This window comes from Sphaerodactylus townsendi, linkage group LG11 (genome assembly GCF_021028975.2).
Source record: "Sphaerodactylus townsendi isolate TG3544 linkage group LG11, MPM_Stown_v2.3, whole genome shotgun sequence".
NCBI classification, from domain to species: Eukaryota; Metazoa; Chordata; class Lepidosauria; order Squamata; family Sphaerodactylidae; genus Sphaerodactylus; species Sphaerodactylus townsendi.
This window is the reverse complement of record NC_059435.1, coordinates 2,683,267-2,706,009: the sequence shown is the minus strand read 5'-3', so window position 1 is coordinate 2,706,009 and position 22,743 is coordinate 2,683,267. Positions and strand designations below refer to the sequence as shown.

Sequence of the window (22,743 nt, the reverse complement as noted above, 5' to 3'; positions counted from 1 at the left end):
AACAACCAAAATTATTGTCTCGTTTACAAAGACATTGAAAATGGCAAGTCATTAAGGGAAGGGTCCCCAGCCTTTTTGAATATATGGAATTCTGTCAGTTCAGCCACAAAATGGCTGCCATGGGGGATGGAGACAACAAAATGGTCACTGTAGGAGGAAGAGCCAAACATAGAGGAAGGCCAAGTGCATGGGAAAAGAACAATACTTTAAAAACATATACTTGGAAAGAGAAGCATGAGAGATAAAACCATCACTGTGTTGGTAGCTGCTACCAAAACGATGTTATTTTAATCTGCACATCCAATCAGATCTACAGGGGCCCGTCAGAAGCTATCTGTAAAGGATTCAATGGTGTTGATGTTCGGGACAGCCGCCTGGCCTTGACTGCATTCTATAACCCGGGCGATGGGCCAGCATCTGTGGCGGAGACTCTGGTGGAGACCTTATCTCTGCGAGAGAGATGAGAACTCCGTTCCCATGGGAATCCGGGAGGGGGGATGGGATGGACAGAGTTATAACCTGTGCTTCTGGCGGGAGACTTTATTCCTGCCACGTCGTGTACGTGAGCTTTCTAGGATGTCTGAATAAACGGTCTTTTACACCAAAAGCCTTTTATTTCTGCTTCTATGGAATTCCTTACATTGTGGCAGGAATCCTAGTTCATCTATCTTCCCAGTGCAGCGGACCTCTGGTGTCTCGGCATGGAGAGGTTGAATATTCCTGAATCTGTGGAAGGTGCGGTAGCCCCCAAAGAGGGCTCCGAGCTTTCCCTTATGGATTTGGAGGAACCGGCGGGAGAACGGGTCTCGCTGGTAACTCTTTCCCGTCCTCGTATCAACACGAGTCTTCCCTTACTCGGGACGAGGAGACGATCATGTGGACTTGCATGAGTCGTTTGGGGCGCTGTCTATGGATCGAGCGCCTGTGGATCGGATATCTGCCCGTTTCCGTGTGGATTACAAACCTCAGATGCAACCTGTCACGGAGGAGACGATGCCCACATGGAGGACTATGACGATTTGTACCGGTCTGAACGTGAAAAAATACGGGACATCGGTTCCGTCTTGGATGGAAGCTGGCTGCCACCTACTGGTTTGTAGCGGACTCTTTTTTTTTGATCTCGGGCCAAGGGGAGAGGATACTGCTGCGCGGTGCCCTCGCGTTCCTCCAAGCCTTAAGGGCTCGCTTCCAAGATCCGGGTGCTGAAAATGAAGCCATCCGCACCACTCAAAATCCTTATTCCAGCAAGGCAACCGCTCCTTTGCCGAATTTGCCCGTGAATTTCGTGCGGCGGCTGCTCGACTCCCTCCTGAGTGGCCTGAGCGCATGAAATGTGAATACTTCTCAGATGCCGTCGGCGGCAAACTGCCGATTGAAATCGGTGTTCGCTTATTCCGGATCCCTCCGCATCTATTGCTGATTGGATCGAATTAGGATCCTTCAAAGTGGCGTCTCGTTTGGATTACGCTGCGTGCGGGGGGCCGCCGCCCAAAACCACGCCCTTCCACGCATTTACCACCGCTGCGACTCGCATAAGCCAAGCTTCCAGCAGCCTCTACCGAAACCACCTCCGAGCCCGTACGCCCGTCTGCCGGATTGTGTCTTTACTGCTGGAGGACCGGGTCATCTAGCTGCCAACTGCCCGAAAAAAAACCAGAAGCCAACACGCTCGACGGCCGCTAGCGCACCCCATCTGCCAAGCCACCCACGCCAGAAATCCGGGCCGCCCCAAACGGGCTCGTCGCATAAAGGCGGTTTACGAAGGCGCACCCAGAAGAGGGAAGCAGCTGTTTGCCTCTCTTCAGCCCCCCCATGGATATGGGTTTGACTCCAGATCACGGTGAGTGAAGCGCAGCGCTCCCATTCACGATTCAAAGCGATTCTGGCCAACCCCGCTAAGCACACTTTCGTATTATAGCCTCAGCCCTTGTAGATTCCTGTATGGCCTTGCTCCCCATTGTTTAATCTGCGAGGCCCCAGGATGGCCCGGAGTGAACTTTGGACTTAGACCCGGAGTCCCCTGGCTGGAAGCCCATACCGTTTCCACCCAAATGGACGGCAGCCCTCTCGGGGCCGAAGCGACCGGCCCAGATTCAAAACACTTATAACCCGGATTGCTCCTCACGCTCGCCTGACCATTGGGAGAAAATTAGTTTTATTCCCTGGCGCCGGTGGCCAAAACACTCCATAGTCCCTGGAGCATGCCATGGTTGTTAAGCTTGCATTGAACCAAAATTCATTTAGGGAAAAGAAGCGGATCTTAGGAAATTCACTTTTGACCACTCCCTGTGGTGAGAAATTACATACGAATTGGGGAAAACTCAATTCCTCCTAATGACATACCCCCTGGCTCTAGATCAGCCGGTTGCAGCTCTAATTGCTCGAATCTACCGGCATTCCACCGGCTTGCCAAGATTTTAGCCAGGGTATTTCCAGGAGCAAAAGAATGCGATCAATTGCCACCCATAGAGACACTGACTCGGCAAAAATGCAGGTATTACAGCCAGGGGCTCAACTGCCCAAGGGTAGAATCTACCGCATGAGTCCCAATGAGGAGAAGGAACTTCGTGCCTTCCTAGACAAGAACCTTGCTCGTGGGTTCATACGACGAGCTACCAAACACACACATGCTGCTCCTGTATTATTCGTTAAAAAAAAGGATGGGTCTTTAAGGCTCTGCACGGATTACCGAGGACTCAATGCGGTTTCCCTGTCCAATAAATACCCTTTGCCATTAATCAAGGACCTTTTAGATGCATTGGGCAAGGGACGCGTTTTTACTAAGTTGGACTTAAGAGAAGCTTACTACAGGGTCAGGATTGCGGAAGGCTATGAACATTTGACTGCATTTAACACAAAATTTGGACAGTATGAATACTTAATAATGCCATTCGGGTTAAGTGGGGCCCCCGGAGCTTTTATGGCCCTTATCAACGAAGTTCTACATGATTTATTATACAAGGGAGTAGTGGTATACTTAGATGATGTTTTAATTTATTCACAAACCATGGAAGAGCATGAAGCCTTGGTTCGGGAAGTATTAAAACGCCTGCTCAACAACTCCCTCTTTGCTAAACTTTCTAAATGTTGTTTCCACCAAAATTCTATCGACTATTTGGGTTACCGGATCTCGTCCGAGGGGCTAAAAATGGATCCTGCTAAGATTGAAGCAGTCCTCCAATGGCCTGCCCTACCAATCGGAAGGAACTCCAATCTTTCCTAGGGTTTGCTAATTTCTATCGTGACTTTATACCCCAATTCGCTGAACTGACTCTCCCACTCACAGACCTCTTACGCACTAAGGGTAAAGACCCACAGGCTGCCAAGCCCGGGGCCCCCCTTTCCTGGTCTAAAGAATGTCAGACAGCCTTTCAACTTTTAAAATCAGCTTTTACTACCGAACCTATCCTAAAACACCCTGACCCAGATCTTCCTTTTGTGGTTCACGTGGATGCCTCGGACAAAGCGCTTGGTGCAGCCCTGTTGCAGAGAAATAAAGATGATAGGCTGGTTCCGTGTGCTTATTTATCAAAGAAATTCTCCGGTGCTGAGCTCAACTGGACTGTAGGGGATAAAGAGACTGCTTTGACCATCAAAGTAGCACTTTCCACTTGGCGCCACTGGCTGGAGGGGCTAAACACCCTTTCAAGTTTGGTCGGATCACAAGAACTTGGCCGCCCTTTCCACCCCCCCCTGAAGATGTCATAAAACAACTCCGTTGGGACGATCTCTTTTCTTGTTTCTCTTTCACTGTCCATTTTTTCCCCGGAAAAACCAATAAACTGGCTGATGCGCTCTCGCGCCTGCCCGGAGAGGTGGAGCTGCCTTACGGGATATCCAGCGCACTGTTCTCTCCCCTCCCAATTGGGGCTGGCTGTCACTTTCGATCTCAGGCGTCCACTCCTCCTTCTCCACCCATTCCCAGCCTGGTCTCTCCTTTCCCTCACGAGAACTTCGAGGAGGCGGGGCTGCTTAGCGAGCCACCAAAGCGGAGGAAGGTGACTCCCAATTGCGCCTGGAGAATGGTGTTTGGCGGCGGGGGATTGTTGATGCGTGCCTCCCCCCCTCCGTAAGCAGGTTCTCGAGGCCTGTCATGATGCCATTTCGGCTGGACATTTTGGCTTCCTTAAAACTCTGCATTTGGCCGCCGTCAATTTTGGTGGCGCGCGATGCGCCAAAGGACATTGAGACATATATCAACGGGTGCGCGGTTTGGGCGGAAGCCAAATCCGTTCAGGGAAAACCCCATGGTCTGTTGAAGAATCTCCCGGTGGACTCCGCCCTGGGAAGTCATCTCCATGGATTTTATTACGGATTTGCCAGAAAGTCATGGCAACACGGTCTTGTGGGTGGTGGTGGACTTATTTTCTAAACAAGCCCATTTCATCCCATGTGCTTCCACCCCTCGGCTCCTAAGTTAGCGCGTCTGTTCATTCAGCATATTTATCGTCTACACTCCGCCCGTTAAGGTGGTCTCCGACCGCGGGCCCCAATTCATTTCAAAGTTCTGGAAAGCTTTCCTGGGCTTGTTGGGGGGCAGCCCGGCAATTGCCTCCCTACCACGTTCAAAGTGACGGTGAGTCGGAGAGAACGAACAGAACCCTGGAGCAGTATTTACGTTGTTACACCAACTATCACCAAGACAATTGGTCGCGAGTTAATTCCGTTAAGCAGAATACGCCTATAATAATGCGGTTCATAGCAGTACAAAAAACTCCCTTGAAATTGTGTCTGGTCGATCCTTCCCTCCGTTGCCGCAACTACCTGCGGAAGCGTTGAATCCTCGGAGTTCCAACAGTGGATTTCATCTCTGGCGAGGGTGGAAAAGCGGTCCAGACCGCCTTACAGCAGGCTAAAGACTCCCAAAAACTTCAAGCGGATAAGCGCCGCTCGGATTTCCCTTTACGTGTGGGCACCTGGGTGTATTTGTCTACCAAAAAATCTCAGAGACGTACATAAATTTTCAAAACTGGGCAAAAGATTCGTGGGACCTTTTAAGATTACTAAAGTGATTAATGATGTCACTGCCCGATTGGACTTGCCTAATTCTCTAAGTAATATCCATCCTGTCTTCCATTCCAGTTTGCTCAAGGAGGCTCCCGTTTCCGATGCCTGGCACGACCCGCCGGAGAGACCCCCGCCGACTATAATTGATGGCCACAAGCATTACGAAATTGACGCCATCCTGGACTCTCGTTTTAATCGCAAACGCTTGCAATATTTAGTCTCTTGGGTGGGATATTCCTCTGGGTATAATCAATGGGTCTATTCCGAAAATATTGACGCCCCTGCCCTCATTTCTGCTTTCCATCGCACCTTTCCGCACCTTTCTGGGGGGAGAAGTCTTTCTTAAGGGAGGCAGAGTGTAAAGGATTCAATGGTGTTGATGTTCGGGACAGCCGCCTGGCCTTGACTGCATTCTATAACCCAGGCGATGGGCCAGCATCTGCGGCGGAGACTCTGGCGGAGACCTTATCTCTGCGAGAGAGATGAGAACTCCGTTCCCATGGGAATCCGGGAGGGGGGATGGGATGGACAGAGTTATAACCTGTGCTTCTGGCGGGAGACTTTATTCCTGCCACGTCGTGTACGTGAGCTTTCTAGGATGTCTGAATAAACGGTCTTTTACACCAAAAAGCCTTTTATTTCTGCTTCTATGGAATTCCTTACACTATCCTTAGCTCTACCTACTTTCTAAAATTGTTTGCGGGATGCCAGGAGAGCTATTGCTGAGTACCATGGTGCCCATAGGCATCCTTTTGGGAATCCCTGAGTTAAAGTACAGAGAAACCTAAACTATTAAAAAATGTGAATTGGAACAAGCAATTCCAAGTAGCATTTAAAACATAATAAAAGAGTTAACCTCTGTTTCAAAACAGTCAAAAATCTGCAAGGAGGTAAAACTGAGGTCCAAAAGGCCTCCCTAGGCCCAGTCACCCTGCAGTGCACCCCCTGCATCCTTTCGCTGTGGTTGAAGCCATTCTTGCATCAGTTCAGCATGCACCACAGAAGAATACTTCCCTGGGGTGCCCTACCTCAGTCAGAATATCCGCAGGAACACCAGTGGCCATCAAGATTGTACAAAGCTGCTGAAGCAATCCACAATGAAACATGGCTTTTTGACAACTGCTTGTAGCACCAGGGGGATTTGTGGGGGACACCAGCACCCGGACCAGCTGGAAGGAAAAGGAATGGAGACAAGCATCAGGTATGGATGCTGAAAAGGCACCAACCTGGACTTCTAAAACAGAGCACTGCCAAGCTTCAAGCATGTGGCTGCAGGGGCTCACCTGCAGCATCAGGTGAAGATTTGTCACTTTCTGGGCTGACCACCCAACATTCTCGTCACCCACTTCAAACCAGGGTTTCATACGCTGAATATAGGAACCTTCCTTAAAGAAATTTTGATTTGAGTTGTTGTTCTTCAAAAGGTTTTGTAACAGGAGAAGACAATCCTCTACCACTATGCCTGAAAAAAAGAAAAAAGGTAACAGGGAATGAAAGTCATAGAGAGTTGTTAGCTGGGGCCAAACTAATGTTCTATGACCTCACCAGCCGGCCATGCAAAGCAGGAATTTGTCAGGGACCAATGATTAAGTGACATCTGCAGCTAGGGAGGTGCACAGCAAACTCAACAGGTGGCCACCAAGACCGGGGATGGGGCGGTCTACAAATTCAAGAAATAAATAAAATAAAATAAATAAAACAAGGGCAGCTGCTGAAAGAATTCCTTTGCAGGGCCTGAATCACTGAAGTAACTTACTACATAAACCAAATTTCAGTCATCTTAAAGGCAACAGGTCTACAGTGGTACTTCCATACAGATGTTCGCTCATACTTCAACTATTCATTTGCCAAAACTCTCAAACAATTTTACAAAGCTGGAGAGGTCACATGGTGAATGCTTTTCAGGAGGACCGTAATGGGGGAAAAGATCTTCCCAGCACAAACAGGCCATGAGTTTGGAGGGCTCATGCAGATGCGTTCAAGTGTCTTCAAGCTCAGGCATGAAGGCATCTGTCTCTGTCTCTCAGAGATCACTGCAACTTGCTGCCAGTATTCTTTGGCTCCAGGGCTCAGGCCAAATCCAGTCTTAAGCATCAGGCCTTCCATTCCCTTTTGCCTAGAGGACAGAAACCCCCTGCCAGGACTACACACCATCCATTAACTGTCAGGTTGACAACAACTGCAAATGTTGATTGGTACCCCAGGAAGCCCATTTCTGAAACTGCACAGGCTGAAAGCACAGTTTCTAAGAAAATACCTCCATCACTGTTTCCCTCTTCTGTTATGATATCCAGCAATCTCTCAAAGGCATTTTCAAAAGCAACTATTTTCTGGATAGCTGCGTTACTTTTTGTCAGCTGCTGAAGTAACAAGACACCCTGTGAGAGAGAAAAAATACAAAGATGACCAATGCAACTTTATGGAACTTTCTCTAAGTGCTACATAAATGTAGTAAGTTACTTCACCTATTTGCATTATGCCAGCACCAAGAAGGGTACAAAAGGGTTTCTGAAGCATTTATCTAAAAATGTTTAAACTATTATTGTGAGGGGTGGCATGCAAGAGAGGGGAGGGAGGGGGCCCGGCATCTGGACATGGCCCACCCACCCTAGTGGAGGGAGGGGGAGGGAGGGGTGGCATGCAAGGGAGGGGAGGGAGGGGGAGGGGGCCTGGCATCTGGACATGGCCCAGCAAGGACATAGGTAAAGGGGGGGGGTTCCCGGGTTCAAAACCCCCCATGTTAGAATGACAACACAACAATGAAGCTGTACATATATTCATTCATCTGGCTTGCCCTTGTGCTGCTTCCCAGTGATCCAGCTCTGCTCAGCTTTGCTGCACCATTCAAGTTTTCATTAATTGAATACACCTGAGCAAAGCTTCTACTATCAGCAGAGTTTAAAGCGGAGTCACTCTGGTAAGATGAGAAGGCTTTAGTCTTCTTGCTCTCACTGCAACCTCCTACCACACTTGAAAAAGAATACTCTTTCCATAGGATGGCTTTTACTTTAGCAGTTGCAAGGTTACACAAGTCTATTCTATACAAGACTATCAAACTATACAGAACTCTTCAGCAATAACAAAGTTCAACACATACTGAACTCAACTCAGACTCAACTCTCTATCTCAACATATACAAAGCATATATCCCACTGGATACTTTTCCCCACCCAGGCAACTGCCTCTCATTGGTCTAGAATTACAATTGAATTCACCAATCATGTTAAAGGTTAAACTTTGCTACTTTTGCCCCTAGACTGACTGTCTCCGTTCTCTGGGTTGGCAAACTTTCTGCTAACTCAGAAGATGACCTTTTAGTGAACTTTTACTCTTTTTTACATGTCATGACAAGCACCTGGTGTCATACCTGAATGTATGCAACAGTGAGTACTATGAGGCATTAGTCTATCTTGCCTACCAACTAGCTTTAATTCACGCTTGGCTCAAGTTACACACTGTTTTTATACAAAACCTAAGAATCTATAACGGAGAAGAAAACACATTGAAAACAAGATAGCAATGCCATTCAAATAGAGTAGACATAAATTACAGCACTACCTCACAGGGTTGGCTTATCTCTCTCTCTCTCTCTCTCTCTATCAATCAATCAATCAATCAATCATTTGGATTTATTAACCGCTCCACCCCCGTAGGGCTATTTAGTTATATTGTTGCACATTAACTTATGTAGTATGCACTGTGTCATGCCCCCACAGAGGCTTTTGTTATTTCCCCATTAAGATTCAGTTTCCCCATAGTTAGCATGGTTTTAGTTCATTGTTAAGTCTTCTAAGGGGTGATGGTATTTTAGTTAGCCCCTGTCCCTTTAGGACATTTCCCAATAGTTTCCCTCTTTACCCAGCTATCCCATTTTAGTTCTAGCCAATCAGTCAAAGTGAGGTGCTAAGGGTAGTTGGAGACTGGAATATTCGTGACGTACATATTAATATATGGTGGTCTATAGAGCACAAGTTAAGTTTAACAGCAGTTAGAACTAGACAAAGACTGAAAGAACTAAAAAGAAGCAATAAACAGTGGACTTTCTTGAAAGCAACCAAGCTGTAGACACAGTCTACAGCTTCAAACCTGCTCAAGACAAGCAAGGACTCTGATTTAGATAAACCCAAGGGAAGAGTTAGGGTCTTGATTGTCTCCAGTAATAAACCTATTGTTGAACTGTTAAACCTGGCTTGTGTCTCCCCCACTCTGTCCTAGCCAAGTACAGGGCACCAAAAACAGATTCACTTGGGGGGCAGAACGCATTGTTTATAATATAATATATTTGTGTATCTACATCATATGCCTTTTCATATATTTATATACAGCTTCATTGTTGTGTTGTCACTCTAGCTTGGGTTTTGGCTGTATATATTTCCTTTTTTTCCACGGCAAAACACCCCATTACATATCCGAAGCTCCACTCCCCTTTGTGGTTTTTTTGTATTTTTAAGTGTTGTTTCTGTTTTTGGCCTGCAGGGGGTTCAGTGTTTAGGCTAGCACAGGGGTAGGGAACCTGCGGCTCTCCAGATGTTCAGGAACTACAATTCCCATCAGCCTCTGTCAGCATGGCCAATTGGCCATGCTGGCAGGGGCTGATGGGAATCTGTATGACCCTGAGCTGTGGAAAACATGATTCCTGAAACTAACCTAAAATTTCAGGGATTTGTTGGGAGACTCTCCTGATGATACCACCCAGGTTTGGTGAGGTTTGGTTCAGGGGGTCCAAAGCTATGGACTCCCAAAGGGGGTGTTCCCATCCCCCATTAGCTAATAGAAGATGGGGGGTTCTTTGAGGGTCCATAACTTTGGACCCCCTGAACCAAACTTCACCAAGCCTGGATGGTATCATCAGGAGAGTCTCCTAAAGATACCCTGAAGGTTTGGTGCTGTTAGCATAATAATTTCACCCCTGACAGCAGGTACCCCCCCAATTTCCCCAGATTCTCCTTTTAAATCCACCCCCTTTGGCATGGATTTAAAGGGAGAATCTGAGGCCCCCAGTTTAAACATTGAAAGTGATGCTGTTTCAGGGTGGTCACTTTCAATGCTGTTTTAACTGGGGACCCCAGATATTCCCTTTAAGGTGGATTGAAAAGGAGAATCTGGGCTCCATCATTTAAACACCATTGAAAGTGATGCTGTTTGGAGGTGGATTCCAGCATCACAGCAGCCGCCCATTGGGGCCCCCCCGCAAAACTCAGATTTTGCACCAGCCTCCATTTTTCCTAGCTATGCCTCTGACTGGAGGGGAAGGCAGAAGGGGCTGCTGGCTGGGAGCCCAGCCGGGGAGAGTGGGGAGTCTGCCGTCCCTGGCCTCGGAGAGCTGCTTTTCTAGGCACTAAGGCTGGGGGCGGGGCTTGGGGAGGCGTGGCCACACCCCTATGGGTGGGGTGTGTGGCCCCACCCCCAAAGCTCCCCCATAAAAATCTATACCTACATCACTGTGGCCCACCCATTCTAGCAGAGAGAGAGGGGGGAGGGAGAGGGCTGGCATGCAAGGGAGGGGAGGGGCCCTGGCATCTGAACATGGCCCACCCACTCTAGCGGAGGGAGAGGGGAGGAAGGGGTGGCATGCAAGGGAGGGGAGGGAGAGAGGCCGGCAACTGGACATGGGCCACCCACTCTAGCGGAGGAAGGGAGAAGGGAGGGAGGGGTGGCATGCAAGGGAACGGGAGGGGAGAGGGAGGGGTGGCATGCTAGTGAGGGGAGGGAGGGGGCTGGCATCTGGCCCTGGCCCACCCACCCTAGTGGAGGAAGGGGGAGGGGAGGGGTGGCATACAAGGGGAGGGAGGGAGGGGAGAGGGAGGGGTGACATGCAAGGGAGGGGAGGGAGGGGGTCCAGCATCTGGACATGGCCCACCCACCCTAGCGGAGGGAGATGAGGGGTGACATGCAAGAGAGTGGAGGGAGGGGTAGGGGGTCCAGCATCCGGACATGGCCCACCCACCCTAGCGGAGGGAGGGGAGGGGTGGCATGCAAGAGAGTGGAGGGAGGGGGTCCAGCATCTGGACATGGCCCACCCACCCTAGCGGAGGGAGGGGAGGGGTGGCATGCAAGAGAGTGGAGGGAGGGGGTAAGGGTCCGGCATCTGGACATGGCCCACCCACCCTAGCGGAGGGAGGGGAGGGGTGGCATGCAAGGGAAGGTAGGGAGTAACCACCTGGAAGAAAAACCTTAAACCACTCACAAAGGCAGGAGATGAATATTTTAATCAATAAATACTCCACTTGATTAACTGTTTAGTTTTGAATTTGCTCTGTGTCTTCACTATTCTTTTATTCTGTCCCCTTTATTCTAAATAAGTGTATGTTTTCAACGTCCTTTGCTGCTTTTCATTTCAGGGAAGGACAGTATCAAGTCTGACCTACACTCTGTCTCAGACAAAGATGTTAATATGGTCAGTTGAGGTGCAGCGGTGGAGAAAATTGTATGCTTCAACATTAGAATACAGTCTCAAACAAATGTGAGAATTATCATTCATTTTATATACTGCCTTTGTGAAAGCCATTATTTTATGCATTATTGAACATGGTACTTCAATACAAGAACATTTATAGTTCACTGAACGACTATTATCCAGCTTTCAAACGAGAAGATAGGTAGGCACTAGGCCCAAGTGGAGCATTCTACATCATAGAAGGTCCAGTATGTTGAGTTCTGTGCCGGAGGAATATACAATCTACTAACATCTTTTTGTGAGATATACATATACACTGCCTTAAGATCCTGGAAAAGGGTGCAGGCTGGTGTTGAAACACATAAGAAACTTTGTATCCAAGAACTGGGATCTGTTCATCAAAAAATTGTTCTTCAGAGTACAGACACTTAGGAAGTAATGGGTGGTTTCTGCCGTTAGACTGAAGTTTCATTAGCGAAAGGATAATACACTACCTTTAAAGTTATATCACATCCCCCTTCAGAACTTACATCATTCCGTATAACTTCTCTAGAATCGGCCAGCAGGTCCATCAGCCTCGAGACACCTGGAAGAAAAAGCTTTGACAGGAGATGCATCATGCCCACGGAGCTGCCTGGTACAGAGCCAAGCAACCAACCAACCACTCTGCCAGCAGCACTCAAGGACTGCAGGAGAACTAGATCTGCTACTCAAAGAGGGCAGAGATTCCACTTAGGATCCTCTCATGATACACATGCCCTAAGACCAGGATTGTGTAGCCCCGCCCCTTCCTTGGCAAGCCTGTTGGAACGCTGTCATTCAGAGGAATGCAACAGGCAGAGGCATCATTGCACTTCTCTAGGCCCATCTGGGGAACCTCCTAAAATTCTACACAATCCTACTTACCCATAGGGCTGACTAGGATGACCTGCTGAACTTGGGGGCCCTGCTGTTTCAACAGCGCGGTCAGAAGCTTCACTCCAGGCCACCGGACATGGAAATCAAACTCCTGCAAAGATACAACACTGCATATGAGCCCTGAAGATCTGTCATATCTCACGATGAACGCTATTCCAAACAAGGCACGTGTCAGCAAACAGGTCTGGACTATTCATATGGATCCAGGGTGGGGGAGGGGACGTAGTGTCAGACTAGGACCCGGGCGACCCAAGTTTAAACTATCTATGCCATGGAGGCTTGTCACATGACCTTGGATCAGTCACACAATCTTAGCCTAACTTAGTGCACAAGGACTATCATGAGGACTATATGCAGGAAGGGAGAAAGGTGATAAAACCGTTTGGACCCTCATTTGTTGGGTAGAAATTAAATACGTAAGTAACTATGGAGCCTCCACCCGGCTGCCCATTCCTGCCAAAATGTACCCTTGTGGGTCTCCCAGAGTCTTGCCTGATCTGGCCCTGAGACTAAGGAAATACTCACTTCTAAATAGCTCAACAGAAGAGTGACATTTTCTTGCTGCTTAATGAAAATTTCTGTAAATTGACTTCCAAGGTCTTCTATTTGCTTCTGTGAATTTTCTTCTGCATGGTTAAAGAAAACAGCATTACAGTTCACACTTGAGGAATTCCAATATCTTCAAACTTTTTTTTATCAACAACTGCTGCAAATATAGTGGGATTTAACCTGTTTACAAGACTTCAAAAGCCAAAAACTGATATTTTAACCATGGTGCTTTTTTATTGAATTCAAGAAAACACACAAGGAAACTAAAAAGAGGAGCATCAATAAAAACACGGCAGCAGCGTTTCAAAACACCAGCAGTTTGCTTAGAAGGAAGCTCCACAAACACAGCAGTTGCCCACTGATCTATGAAGGCAGGAGGTATCTGAATCAGATCTGCTGGTGCTTGTAATGGACAAGCAGTCCCCTAGAAAGACCAGGAGGAGGTTTTGAATGGTCAGGGACTCCTCCAAGGTCTACACATCACCGCCTGAGAGAAATTGCAACTCAGCAAATATCTTCGAAGACCAGAGAGACACACTCAGAGCTACCGTGGCCCGGGCCAGCTGGAAGTTGCTGAAGAATCTTCAAAAGCAGCATCAGAATCTACATATTATAGTGCAGCCTGAAAGGTACTAAAGAATGGGCACCTGAGGGCAGCAACGTAAAGGTCTGGACCCCCCACCCCAGCCAATTAACGAGGACATTTCAGAAAATTCAATGGGAAATTTGGGACATTTTAAGGTGTTCTTGAAAAAAAAATGATTTTTCCCCCACTTTTAAATGAGTGAAATCTGCTACAGTAGTATCCAGAGCAGCACTTTGCAGCTACCTCTCACTCTAGCATTGGATATATTTTCAGAGTTCCCTGTAGAAGATTAAAGCACCACATTTTTCAAGCCTGTAATTATCTTATAATTATAAATGGTGTGTTTTATAATGTTGCATCAGAAAAAGTGCTAAATTTTGCTTTGACAGAAAAGTCAGTTTCCAATGTATTCCCCTCCCCTCAAATGTTTGATTTTTTTCCTACACAGCTTCAGAAATTCCAGAATCACTGCATCTCTACTTGTAGCAAGTTCATTCTTTTCTGGTTGGGGACACAGGGCCCACAGAACAACAAGAGCCACAGACCCCAGTGCCTGCTGGGTTCCTTGCAAGAATTCTGACTCGTCAGAACAACACAACAGGCAGGCCAGACAACCTTGGGCCAAAACCTGCAACCTTCACTTTAAATTAATTCAAATCTCCAGGGCCTCATGAGCTACATCCCAGGGTATTATAAGTAATCACAGAACCACACATGTAATGCAATAATCTTTGGTGGTTTCTGGAAAATAGAACAAGTCCCATCAGACTGGAGGAGAGCTAACGTTGCCCCCAACTTCAAAAAAGGAAAAAAGAGGACCCAAACAATTACCTCCCAGTCAGTCTGACATCAATACCAGGAAAGACTCTAAAGCAGATCATTAAAACAGACAATCTGTAAGCACTTAGAGGGGAATGCTGTGATCACTAAAAGTCTACACAAGGTTTCTCAAAAATAAGTCACGCCAGATTAATCTTATTGCTTTTTTTTGACAGAGTGACAAGCTTAGTGAATGAAGAGAATGCTTTAGATGTGGCATACTTTGATTTCAATAAGGCATATTCATGCAAACGAGCTAGTAAAATGTGGACTAAACAATGCTACTGTTAGGTGGATTCATAACTGGTTGACTGACCAAACCCAAAGAATGTTCACCAAGGGAAGATCTTCATCCTAGAGACCTAGAGACAAGTGTCCTGGTGTCCTTTTACCGCTGTGCTATAGAGAGTGTCTTAACCTACTGCATCTGTGTATGGTTCTCCAGTTGCACAGTGGCAGATAGGAAGGCGCTCCAAAGGGTGATCACTACTGCACAAAGGATTATCGGCTGCCCTCTCTCCTCCTTGGAAGAACTCTACAACTCCCGAAGCCTAAAAAAAGCCCAGAAAAGCCCAGGGACCTGTCTCATCCAGCACACTCTCTTTTTGAACTGCTACCATCTGGTAGGCGATACAGGACTATCAAATCTAGGACAAAGAGGCTTAGAGACAGCTTCTACTCTAGAGCTGTGGCTATGCTAAACTCCGCGGCTTCGTGTTGATGTGTTTGGGGCTGTGTAGGGATGGGTGGAGGAAGGGGGAAGTGAGGATGATGTATGAGTCTGAAATTGTATGAGTATGATGTATTGTATGAAATTGTATGAGTATGATGTATGAGTCTGAAATTGTGTGCATCGAGGAATGCTGCTGTAAATTTCGTTGTGCGTGCACAATGACAATAAAAATGCTTATGCTTATGCTTAAGTGACTAGTGGGGTGCCACAAGATTCTGTCCTGGGCCCGAAGCTATTCAATATTTTTATACATGACTTAGATGATGGAATAGAGGGCATGCTAATCAAATTTGCAGATGATACCAAATTAGGAGGGGTAGCTAATACCCCAGAGGACAGGGCCAGAATTCAAAATTATCTTAACAGACTAGACAACTGGGCCAAAACTAACAAAATGTCCCCCCACAATTTCTTACAGGTTACCCATTCGGGATCTACATTCTTCAGGAGTAAACATTATCTTCCCTCTATTTTACAGAGAGCAGATGCTTCAAAAAGCTTCAAGGAAAATCACTGGCCAGGAATTCGCATTTGTGATTCACTGAGTACTATTATAAACCAGAGGCGTAGCTGGGTCAAACTGTGCCCGGTGCGCATTCCACATTTTCCGCCCCCCCCCCCCCGTCCCATACTGGGAAGGGGGGCATGCCCAGTGAATGCCCAGGTCTGAACTAAGGTTAGTATTACCTGGCTTAGTTCCTTTTTCAGAACTTTTTCAGGCTTCAAAAGGCCTTGTTCTCAGTTTAAAAAGGCCTGGTGGGAACTATACTTCCCAGGAGACCTTGTGAGCCCCAAGGGCTCCTGGGAACTGTAGTTCCTCAGGCCGTTTTTACTGAGAACAAGGCCTTTTGAAGCCTGAAAAAGTTCTGAAAAAGGAACTAAGGTAAGTATGGGAAGGGGAGTGGGGGGCGCCGCGGGTGTGTGTGTGTGTGTGTCAGGATGATGTTGATGTGTGTTCTGTCCTTGAATCTTTCCCGCCTGTCAGCCATAGCTCTCTGCATTGACTGGGGATGTTTTGCTTTCAAGTTATCTCAGCTTGACTGTGTGAAACTATGCACTGTTGAATTTCATGTGGTGGGAAGGAGGTTTGCTACTGTGTTAAAACTATTATCAAAGTTCTGAGGCTCTCAGAACTCGCAATGCCTGTTTTTGACTATGACTGCCAGTACAATAAAGAACTGAAAACGGTTACTTTTGCCTGGACTTTACTAGTTCGTTACAGGGGCCCCACCCCCTTGTGGCTTCGCCACTGCTATAAACAATTCTGACATGTAATGCAAGAGAACTCCAAAGCTCCTTTAACTTTTGTCATGATCTCATTAGTTTAGGTTTTGGCCAGATTTACTTTCTGGTGTCTTGAAGACCCCTACAGTGAAGCAGACATAACAGCCATTACAGAAAACTGCTACCAACAATTCCCAACAACACGAGGCATACTTTACAGCTTTGTCCAACACACCTGTCTAGCTATCCCCCAAAGCACAATCGCAGACATATATTCTCACAGCTTGCCTTCCATTGCTATTATGTGCATGAACTTAAGTCAATTACATGTCAAAGATTGGCACAATTTAATTAATTAAATCAACAGACCCGAATAAAATATAATTAGTATAAGCAGACAAAGAAAAGATGATGTCCATTTTGTTGCACAATTAAGGGTTTTGGTGATCTGCTTTTCCCAAAAGCATCATTGTGCGGGGAAGGGTCCTACTCAAGCCTGATTCTAAGGGGAATGCAGGCTTGAAATATGCAACTTATCCCTGAAATCAGGCTCCATCCCTGAAGACTGGAAGATGGCCAATGTCACACCAATCTTTAAGAAAGGATCTAGGGGGGACCCGGAAAGTTACAGGCCAGTCAGTTTGACATCTGTTCCTGGTAAATTAGTAGAAGCTATCATTAAAGATAAAGTTATTAAATATGTAGAAAAGCAAGACCTGCTGAGTCAGCATGGCTTTTGCAGAGGCAAATCCTGTCTTACAAACTTACTAGAGTTCTTTGACTCTAGTAAACAGGCATGTGGATAAGGGGGAACCAGTGGACATTGTCTACTTGGATTTCCAAAAGGCTTTTGACAAAGTTCCTCACCAGAGACTATTGAGAAAACTCAGCAATGAAGGAATAAGAGGGGAAGTCCTCCTATGGATTCAAAACTGGTTGAGAAACAGGAAGCAAAGAGTGGGTGTAAATAGGAAATTCTCACAATGGAGAGATGTCGGGAGTGATGTCTCCCAAGTTTTGGGACCAGTGCTCTTTAACCTATTCATAAATGACCTGGAAGTAGGGGTGGGTAGCGTGGTGGCCAAGTTTGCAGATGATACCAAATTATGTAGGGTGGTGAGAACCGCAAAGGATTGCGAAGAGCTCCAAGCGGACCTTGATAAATTAGGGGAGTGGGCTAAGAAATAAGTTCAATGTAGCAAAATATAAAGTGATGCACATAGGGACAAAAAATCCAAAGTTCACATACACGCTACAAGGGTCAGTGCTATCAGTCACAGACCAGGAAAGGGATTTGGGCGTCTTAGTTGATAGTTCCACGGGAATGTCAACTCAATGCATGGCAGCTGTGAAAAAGGCAAACTCTATGCTGGGAATAATTAGGAAAGGAATTGATAATAAAACTGCAAAGATTGTCATGCCCTTATATAAAGCAGTGGTGCGACTGCACTTGGAGTACTGTGTTCCGTTCTGGTCGCCACATCTCAAAAAGGATATCGAAGAGATAGAAAAAGTGCAGAGAAGGGCAACGAGGATGATTGAGGGACTGGAGCACCTTCCTTATGAGGAGAGGCTGCAGCATTTGGGACTCTTTAGTTTGGAGAGGAGGCGTCTGAGGGGGGATATGATTGAAGTCTATAAAATTATGCATGGGGTAGAAAATGTTTTTCTCTCTTTCTCACAATATTAGAACCAGGGGGCATACATTGAAAATGCTGGGGGGAAGAATTAGGACTAATAAAAGGAAACACTTCTTCACACAACGTGTGATTGGTGTTTGGAATATGCTGCCACAGGAGATGGTGATGGCCACTAACCTGGATAGCTTTAAAAGGGGCTTGGACAGATTAATGGAGAAGTCGATTTATGGCTACCAATCTTGATCCTCTTTGATCTGAGATTGCAGATGCCTTAGCAGACCAGGTGCTCAGGAGCAACAGCCGCAGAAGGCCATTTCTTTCACATCCTGCATGTGATCTCCCAAAGGCACCTGGTGGGCCACTGCGAGTAGCAGAGAGCTGGACTAGATGGACTCTGGTCTGATCCAGCTGGCTTGTTCTTATGTTCTTATGAGATCCGCCCCCCTCAGCCTCCGTGCTCCGGGGGGAGACGCTGCTGCACCTGGCTTTCAAGCTGTACCCAGGCAGAGCACAAGGACAGGTGGCTGGGATACTCCTGGGATACTCCTGCCACTGAAGGGATTTAGCTGGGACATGGCAAGAGGCAGGAATCACCATCACAGAGTGGTTAAAATGGGAGGCTGCATTTAATTGACGGTGCTGAGGGATAATGTGTTTAAATACATGCAAACATGCAAATGAAGGAATTTCTGGGACTTGCTTTCCCAGGGAAGAAGGGAGTCATAAAATGCACAGGAGTGGGGGGAAATAACCATTTGCTCTGCCTGCCAAAAAGGGTTGGTATAAAAAACATCAGTTGGGTATTGAAACATGTGGGACACGAACTCCTTAATGATAGGGAGACAGGGGTTCACCATCCCACGTGGGAGAGGGCTCCCTAATTCTGGACTGAGTAAGGAACTTCTAGTTGACTAGAGTGGGAAGGGTTAAAAAGGTTTGAACATCCAGTTAACAGCATTCAAATTCTCCTGCACTGAGCAGGTGGGAAGTCCAGGGAGGAGAAAATTTCTGTTAAGGTTAGCTTAGAGATGTGATTTCTCCCTGTTCTTTTCATAGATCTGTTGTAGTTAATATGATCGTCATTTCACATTCTCTTGTGCACTAGTTTGATAATCCAGTTAATAAAGCCTTCCCTATTCAAGAAAGAAAAAAGCTGAGCAGTGACTCCATGTCATGGAAACGCACCTGACTCACTGGAGACTGGGCGTATCCCTCCTTGACCACATCACCAACAACAGGGTCCAACAATAATTTGGCATCGCGTCCATTGAGACAAAAATGAGAGAGAGGCTCGTGCGCCGGTTTGGCCATATCCGACGAGCAGCCCTGGACACTGTTGGCAGCATTGCCTGCCATATTGAGGTTACTGGCCAGTGGCTGCTTGGACAGTACCTTCAATGTGGATCTGAAAGTCACATGCTTGCAACCAGACAATGCACTCGATCGAGAGAAGTGGTGCTTAAAAATCTGAGCAGTGGACACTGCATTATTGGGACAAGGCAAGGAGGAGGAGGAAGAAGAAGACTGTTTCAAATACCTCCCAGAGCACCCGACCCTCACTCACACACTGACATATAGGGGAAGGGCTGAAATTGCCCTTTCTACGTGTACTGGTATTCTACTGTACTGGTATTTCTTCAAACAACTGGTAACTGTGGGAGGTTGGGTTTGGTTTGGGGTGGTGGCACTGAAGAATAATGTGTTTAAATTCATGCAATGAAGGATGGGCTTATGTATGTAATGCATGACGAGGCAAACAGTTTTATTTTTCTCAGTCTGAATGGGTGGTGACCAGAGAAGATATCTTGCAGTCACGGCTGAAAGCTCAAAGAAAATATCAACTCAATGTACATATAATCCGGAAACAAAGTAAATGGAGAGCAAGGCAATGCCCTGTGGAAGCCACAATCCATGGGGACAGTTCTGGTCACTTCAGATCTCTTAGGAAAAGGATACCAAAAGGGCAACCAGACAACATGAAAGGACTGCAGCTCCTCTCCTAGAAGGAAAGGCTGAGAGCTGTGGAACTTTTCATTTTGCAAAAGGATCCCAAAGTGGACAGGTTTATGAGATTATATATGGTAAAGAGAGAATGGATAGAATTTTTCTTTCTTTCTTTCTTTCTTTCTTTCTTTCTTTCTTTCTTTCTTTCTTTCTTTCTTTCTTTCTTTCTTTCTTTCTCATAAGTTAGTACTCAGGGCCACTAAATGATGCTGAACGGCAGCAGATTCCGCACAGACAAAAAGAAGTGATCTTTCCAGAATGCTAACTTGTGAAATTCAATGCCACAAAACACCTGTGACAGCTGGGAGGTTTTCCAGTTTCAAAAAGGAAGTAGACAAATTTAAGGAGGAAAGTTTATCAACAGGTGTCAGCCAAAACAGCCACATGGAATGTCCACACTCAGAAGCAGAAATGTCTAAATAGCAGCTGAAGGGGGAGGCATATATCGGCTATTACAGTTATGGTCATTAAAACAATCCAAGTTCCGCATCGCCTGTGCAAGATCATGACAGAGTCCTGAAGCTTTTATGCAAGTGGCTTCTAGCATTGGGGCCAGGGATCCTGGGGTGTGCGTGCGTGCGTGCTGCAGAGTTACATGCAAAGGGGTCTCAAATCTTCATGCGGAGTAAGAATGGTCATTTTGATCTTTTTTCCTATTATGTATTTTTTCAGTGGCTTTCAATACCACAACTACTATTAGTCTGGGGAAACTGACGTTTTTTGAAGGGCCTCTCATACTTGAAAAGGTTGAGAACCACTTTTCTAAAACATTAAATTAAAAAGCTGACAGAAATTCTAGGAATAGTTTTGAAGTGCAAAGGCATGCGCTGTAGCAGAGAAGCTATGGTATTAGCAACTAACATTTTAATTTCTATGCATATAAATATTACAAATGGTATTCAGCAGATTATAAATGTATTATAAAATAACATTCAACAAAAAAATCTAAGAGCAGTTTTTAAATTATTCACTAAGCATTTCTGAAAGAGCATTTCTTCAAATTATACAATTAGTTATTTTACGTAAACCTGGAAACTCTAAATAATGCTAAGCAGGGAAAATTTATGCAGATTGAAGAAATCAAGCAATGCTTTATGTGCACAGCATTAAAAAGGACACTGTAAAGGAGACAATGTAGAGGTTCAAATTCCTTTGACAGACAATCTTTTGAAAATTATGTATTTATTAATTTAAGTACTTATTTCTGAATCCCAGCCAATCAGACATTCAATGTATTGTCGAAGGCTTTCACGGCCAGAATCACTGGGGTGCTGTGTGGACGTTTCGCCTGCATCTGTGGCTGGCAGCATCTTCAGAGGATCATCTGAGGATCATCTGTAGATCCTCTGAAGATGCATTCAGCCACAGATGCAGGCGAAACGTCAGGAGAGAATGCTGCTAGAACACGGCCACACAGCCTGGAAACCACACAGCACCCAAATCAGACATTCCCTTTTCCAGCTGTTTTTGCAGATCTGGCTGTGTTGTTTCTATCAGGCTGTGACTATTTGACTGAATTCTACACATTTCCAACTTGTTCTTTTCTTATCCACTCTGAGGATAGGAGGATAAGGGGACAAGTAATTAACTTAAACCAATGGAACTATAATTGAGATCTTTCAGTTAAGTAACTAATGTTGCTATGTAACGCTACTCCCTAAATATCACCTCTAACAGTTACAAACTTCTCAATCTATAGCTATGAAAACACTACTATACTAACAAATGTGAGAAAAGACCTTCAGTAATATTTTCAAACATCTTCCCAGTATCCCTTTTAAAATGTCCAGTTAATGCTTGAAACTATGAGTGAGACACATCACAGGCCAACATAAATTCAATATGCTTTACCTTCAGAATCCTCTGTAAATGCAGATAAGAGAGAAAAGTTCGAATATGAGGCAATGTTTCATTGAGTACTGCACAAAAGACTCCTTAGCAATTTAAAACTAATTTCAAAAAAGAAACTGAGAGGAATGCCACAGTGGCGGTTATTAGGTTAGTTTACCTCAGACTTTCCCAAACATCTTTAACTTGACACCCTTTGGAGGCCCAGTCACAGCTGCACAGCTTTCTTCCCCATTCCATTCACACGCACCCCCCTCCCCCCTGGTTTTGCACAGATTTCCTGCAAGAGTCTACTGTCCCTCTTGGCAGCTTCCAGAAGGAAATCAAAAGAATCAGCTACTGGCAAGTTCTATCAGTCTGGCTGGGACCATGGACCTCTCAGGCCCAGAGCTGTACCCCCATCACTGATGATCACACTGGGCCACTGTGCATCTTCAGTGTCCCTACGTTTGTGCTTCTCTTCACTCTCCCCCTGCCCAATCCCTCATTTGTGCTGGAAGGTATCCATTAACATACTGACAATTGAAGTGTTGCTGCTCACTAATTTAAGTCCCCTCCCCCAAATTAACTATTTTAAGAATATCCTCTACATTCCCTCCATCAGCATTTAATAGAGTTCATGAAACAAAAAAATACAGCTCTAAGGAATGGCAATCATGGTTCAAACTGTCAAAGCTTCTGGAAAATTTCTTCTGAAGGATGGGTACTACGGTATAACCAAGAGGCTAATCATACCGGGGCTATTTCTGCACAACCAAAGATTTCCTTTTGCAAGGCAAGGTGAAATTAAAAAGAGAGGCTAGGATCTGCATCAAAATTTTAATGTTGTGGGGTTTAAGGGCTACGTGGCTGTGGTCTGGTAGTTAGGATCTAAAACTACCAATCCACAGCCACACAGTCCAGAAAACCCATAACATCCAAGTTTCTAGCTCTTAAAATGGTAATGGTAAGTTTGAAAAATGTAGGTGATGCATGGCTACAGTACAGAAACCAAAGACTGAGAGTGGTGAAGACTTTC

General features: G+C 45.9%; 1 protein-coding gene across 7 annotated transcripts in view; it reads right to left on the bottom strand.

The window, feature by feature from the left end:
• The window catches only part of USO1 (USO1 vesicle transport factor), a 69,427-nt gene that overhangs the window by 32,553 nt on the left and 14,131 nt on the right, over positions 1–22,743 (bottom strand). For 5 of the 7 annotated variants that reach the window (XM_048510624.1, XM_048510617.1, XM_048510622.1 and 2 more), the window contains exons 5-11: positions 21,729–21,740; positions 12,848–12,948; positions 12,311–12,413; positions 11,935–11,990; positions 7,265–7,385; positions 6,291–6,469; positions 6,036–6,176 (exon numbers count right to left, since the gene is read on the bottom strand). In XM_048510624.1, coding sequence (XP_048366581.1) covers positions 6,036–6,176; positions 6,291–6,469; positions 7,265–7,385; positions 11,935–11,990; positions 12,311–12,413; positions 12,848–12,948; positions 21,729–21,740 — 713 coding nt within the window. The remainder of the gene's footprint in view (positions 1–6,035; positions 6,177–6,290; positions 6,470–7,264; positions 7,386–11,934; positions 11,991–12,310; positions 12,414–12,847; positions 12,949–21,728; positions 21,741–22,743) is intronic. The other 2 variants (XM_048510618.1, XM_048510620.1) reach the window with 1 other exon arrangement.